Below are 5,312 nucleotides of genomic sequence, written 5' to 3'. Positions count from 1 at the left end.
AGCACTAAAAAGAGAACCTTTTGTTGCCCATTGCTTTAATTTTCTCTCCAATACAACTTGCCCACCAAGCTTGTTGTCTTGCCTCCATAGGATAGCACATCAGGCCAAAACTGCCCCTTGAAAAAACAAACATAATTGAAGCCACATACTAAACAAAGAAACCATTCTTTGGGGGAATCCTTTTAATTGGTAATATTAGTACTTAAATTTGAAATACCATATTTCCCTTTAATTTTTGGCTAAGCATCACCAACCCAAGTAAGGGTCCCTTAACTATATTTGCACTTTAGTATAGACATGAGCTGAGAGAGAATCAAGACTTGAAACCCATAAATACTAACCCTCCCCCTTTCATTCCTTCTTGACTTATTTTCTCAGCTTCTACTACTGTCTTTTCCCAGGAAAATCTTTCTTCCTCAAATCCTCTGTTTTATTTCCCCAACATGTATAGAATGAATCCAGGAGATAAGTTTTCTCTCTATCTGTAGTCATAAATTTAGAGAAGAAATCTATATCAATTACTTTCCTAGTTTCTTCCCTTTTCTTCATTTCATTCATTTCTAAAGTACTAGTAGTATGGAGTTTTCATTCGCAGCGGCTTACAAGCAAGCTCACCACCCCTTACTGAACTTTCCGGCCGGTCCTGGCATGATTAACATGGAACCCTTTAACCCCATTCGCCGGAAGGATAAGGTGGTTTTCGTCATCGGTGCCACCGGAACTGGAAAATCCAAGCTTTCCATCGACCTTGCTAATCGTTTTCCATCAGAGATTGTCAATTCAGACAAAATGCAAGTCTATAAGGGCCTAGACATCGTCACCAACAAGGTCACCAAAGAAGAACAACAGGGTATCCCACACCATCTATTGGGTGTGATTGATTCAGATACGGATTTCGCCGCCGAGGACTTCCGCCACCACGCGACTGAGGCGGTGGAATCGATTGTTGATCGGAATCGTCTCCCAATTATCGTTGGAGGATCTAATTCCTTCATAGAAGCACTGGTGAACGATGAGGACTTCCAATTCAGGTCTAAGTACGAGTGTTGCTTCCTCTGGGTGGATGTATCACTTCCCGTGCTAAGCTCTTTCGTGTCGGATCGGGTTAACCGGATGGTCGAGGCCGGGTTGATTGATGAAGTGCGAGGGATATTCAAACCGGACGCCGATTACAATCGTGGGATCCGTAGGGCCATCGGGGTACCGGAGTTGGACCAGTTTTTACGGTCCGAGCTGGCCGGAGTTGACGAGGCAGAGACACGAGCGAGGCTTCTCTTGAAGGCCATAGACGAGATCAAAACCAACACTTGCGTGCTAGCGTACCGCCAGTTGTCAAAGATCCATCGGCTACGAGACCTGTTGGGATCGTACGTACACCGCCTCGATGCAACGGAAGTGTTGAAGAAGAACAGGGAAGATGCCGACGTGGCATGGCAAAGGCAAGTGTTAGCACCAAGCGCTGCTATCGTGCTGAAATTCCTACACCAACGGAGTGAAGATTCCAATCGTGCCATTGTCAGGAATACTAAACCCAAAGCTGCTCCTACTTCTAATCCTGGCCCATCCCCTGCTATCAAGCCCTCGGTCCTAGCGACCGCCATTGCAGCAGCAACTCGTTAGGAAAACGATCTTCTCCACCATCACCGATCCTCCTCCAGCAACCCATCTAACGGTTTACATGTGGATTACCTACGGAATTATCCACGTGTCGAACACACGTTTTTTTCTTTTTTTTTTCTTTTTTTTGAGAAAGTGGGAGTTGTTCTCGAGAAGGGGGTTATATGGTTAAGGTTAAGGTTAAGGAACTACTTTTTCCGGGCCGTACAATCTCAGAAGCATTTTAGAAATACGCGCCGCAGTTAAGGCGCATGCGTGCGTTTAGCTCTCCGTACTTAAAAAAGTATATCTTAGTTTCTGTGGCTGAGATGCACTTGTGGTGGCACTACCTTATGTCCAATTCTATGGGTCCCAAACATTTGCTTCCTTCCTCCAACTGGTAAAAGAAATTATCATAATTGACTATAGAGAGAGAGAGAGAGAGAGAGAGAGAGAGAGAGAGAGAGAGAGAGAGAGAGAGAGAGGTTTTATTTTGTGTTTTGATTTGAAAGATGTTATTATGTATCTCCATGAGTAGAGGTGATTTAGTTTACAGAAAAAAGCAAAAAACAAAGGGTAGCAAATGCTTTAACTTTTCCCATATCAAGTGAATTTGAATGTAAATGTTTCGACTTCTACTCTACTCGTATGCATTCATCATGTTCAAACATAATGTTCTGATTTCAAAGGTTATAGATATCTTTTTACAGTCCCTAAAAATAAGGCACTATGCCTAGACGTTAAGATCAAAGATTAATAACTTTCTTTTTTCCATAAAATAAATGATCGTAAAATGGGTAATTATTAAAATACAATTAAAATTTTTATTTGATATTTATTTATTAATTAGCTAATGTTATTTTTAAAAACTACCTTTAGATGTATTTTACCTCATTTAATTAAATAATTTAAGCCTTTATTTTCTATAGTAAATGAGAGTGGTTATGGCTATTATTAGACTAAGTAAATTTTTCGAAGAGAGAATATAGTGTCACTCATTGAAGCAACAATAAGTATATAGAATATTTTTGAGTTCCATGGTTTTTAATAATATACCCATAAAAATTTCTTATTTAACTATGATCTAGTTCATCCTACCTCAAGAAATTATAACTATTTACATAAGTAGTTTGAAGTCTCAAAATATATAAGTTGTGAGCAAGATTCGTGAAATCAAGATTCGAACAAGAAATTGATGAATAAAGAGAAAATGATGTACAGACCAGAACATTTACATAGCTCTCACATACACAATCTTTCTCTCACCGTGTGGGCCCCTCCTTATCGAGCACCGTATAGATCCTTTGATCCTTTGTCCTTGAAGAAAGAAAGAAAAAAAAAGCCTCTTGTCTATGCTTTTCCCCTCACTTTGAATATGACATGTATAACTATAGCTAAGGATACCAAATAAAGCAAAACTATACCTAGAACGAGCATTTAAGATGATCGAAACTCATTAGGTTGTAAATATATGCTAGCCATATATACTATATCGAGGAAGCTTTAAAAACCACAAAATATGATTGGACCTACCATGGAAAACTAATTAGTAGGATTCACTAAGAATTATAATTCCACCACAAGCTAGGTCGTTGTGAGGAGGAGAGTTCTTTTTTTGGTAAGAAAGACACATGCCAAATCATACAATAAGGTAAAGGTACTTAGATGATGTTAACCTTGTGTAGTGCATTGCCAGTTGGAAGATGTGCTCCTTAATGGCATCTTACTCTCTCTACCTATGCTTTAAATATGATACTCTAACTTGGGACCCACCACTCTAATGAATTACGAAAAAAAAATAAGAATCATCCCCACCTCCAAACAATCATCAGTATCATATTGCCGATCATCATCAACAAACTGTCCATTTTATATGTGAAGTGTCGTTACCATAAAAAATATCCCAACAGAACAATACGGTTGGTTAAGAACATTCTCATTTCCAGTTGTCAATTGTATCGCTTAGCTTTTTAATATCACATCTAATTATCAGAGGATGGAAAGAGAGAAAGAGAGATAAAGATAGAATGAAGAGAATATATAAATAGAGAAAAAGAATGTTGTCTGATCGTGTTCTTCTATGCCCATATATAAAGAGATAAAATGACCATCTTAACCCTCCTTTATCCTAGAGGTATGCAATCAGTAAACGTTGTTCTCTCTATATAAAAATAAATAGAATTTATAAACAACAAAAAATTGACAGAAAATGTGACAATATTGTTATGTGATGGTGCATATAGGAACTCTTGTCTTTTCGTGTCACTAGATTCCAACTATCATTGATGATTAAATTGATTATTATGCCACACTTTCATCTTCTTCTCAAATAATTTAAGGGTCCCACCTTGAAAAAATCATCTTTTGTTCTTCAGCCCACGGTAGAAATAGAATTATAAAAAGGGAAAAAATTAAAGTATTTGGTAATCATCAATAATCACTTTTTAATAAAGGTTAGCACGATTAAGTATATAACTTTTTTGGGAACTGTTCACATGTCACGTGTTTCATTTTAATTGTACGAGAATCCATCATATGATATGTTAAAGTTTGGACCCCACTATAATGATCAATGATTGGGCCGAAACTATAATTCCAATCGTGTGTGTTCGTGTGTGCGCCTGTATTATATGATTGAGACAAACGGGGAAAAAGAGCAAATTCTCTCATACATGGAGCGTTCACCGCTTAAGTATGGTGAGAAAAGACAAAACACTATTATACACAAAACAAAACACCATTATCACACTAACACCAGTTGTTAATCACGGTTTTGATTCAATTTGATTTGATTCAATTAAAGATATGAAGTATGGGAACTAAATTGAATCGAACCAAAACCCAATAAGAGAATGTGTTTTCAAATCAGAATCAAATTGAAAGAACTTGTTTGTTAAGGTCATAATCCACCTAAGCTATCATCCACATTAATAAAGGTAAAAAGGAGCATGTCTAGGGAGTCCACATCTTCTGTAGCCGTTGCACCAACTCAATGAGCATCTCATGTCTAGAAGCATCCGACACACACCCTAAGGGGTTCTTAGCCACCGATGTGGTGGCTGCTGAGGATGTGGAGGCATGTTCAGGAGCATAGCTCCTGCGCCCCGACTAAGGCTCTTGAGAAATGATTGGCATGTCTCCTATGAAAAAAAAATAAAAAAATCAGACACGTTGATATTTCCACCAATGTTCTCATTGACCTCCGCACTAGTATAAGAGTCATGCTTTCGAACAAAAAACTCCACTTAATTAAAACACCTTTAAAACATTGAAATGGAATCAAATTTATTCATTAAAAAAATGAGTAGTTCAATTTGATTCAAACAACTTCAACCCTTAACCTTGAAGGGATAACCGAGTTGGCAAGGGACCTTCGCCTCAGGAAACGTTCAATTATGAGTTCGACTCCTCTTACCTCCTTTGGATCACTCACATGGAGGCATTTGTTACTTTCACTATTTTTTGTGGAAATTGATTCTAATTCAATAATAGAGTCCATACCATTATGAGGTCAATGTGAATCCACGGGACTAATCAAGTCAAAGACGTGGATACCCTTCGTTAGTAAAAAAAAGAAGGCAACCCTCAAATTGAAATTCAACAAAAAAATATTACTTAATTTGGAACTTAAATTTTAATTTTTGGTTTCCACTTTTGACAAATCCTGATGTCTGATATGAGTAGCGGGACCTAAGGTCCACTGATCCACAAATTTG

General features: G+C 37.8%; 1 protein-coding gene across 1 annotated transcript; it reads left to right on the top strand.

Annotated features, from left to right (window-relative positions):
- The first annotated feature begins 384 nt into the window (after positions 1–384).
- On the top strand, positions 385–2,220 carry LOC122091316 (adenylate isopentenyltransferase 5, chloroplastic-like). Its single transcript, XM_042661183.1, has one exon. The coding sequence runs from the start codon at positions 577–579 to the stop codon at positions 1,618–1,620; it is 1,044 nt and encodes a 347-aa protein (XP_042517117.1). The 5' UTR covers positions 385–576; the 3' UTR covers positions 1,621–2,220.
- The last annotated feature ends 3,092 nt before the right edge of the window (positions 2,221–5,312 follow it).

The sequence above is a fragment of the Macadamia integrifolia genome, chromosome 10 (genome assembly GCF_013358625.1).
Source record: "Macadamia integrifolia cultivar HAES 741 chromosome 10, SCU_Mint_v3, whole genome shotgun sequence".
Taxonomy (NCBI): Eukaryota; Viridiplantae; Streptophyta; class Magnoliopsida; order Proteales; family Proteaceae; genus Macadamia; species Macadamia integrifolia.
This window is presented reverse-complemented; position numbering and strand designations above follow the sequence as displayed.

Bases quoted from the DNA above. Each gene is read 5' to 3' on its own strand.
- LOC122091316 (XM_042661183.1), top strand. From the start codon at position 577: ATGGAGTTTTCATTCGCAGCGGCTTACAAGCAAGCTCACCACCCCTTA.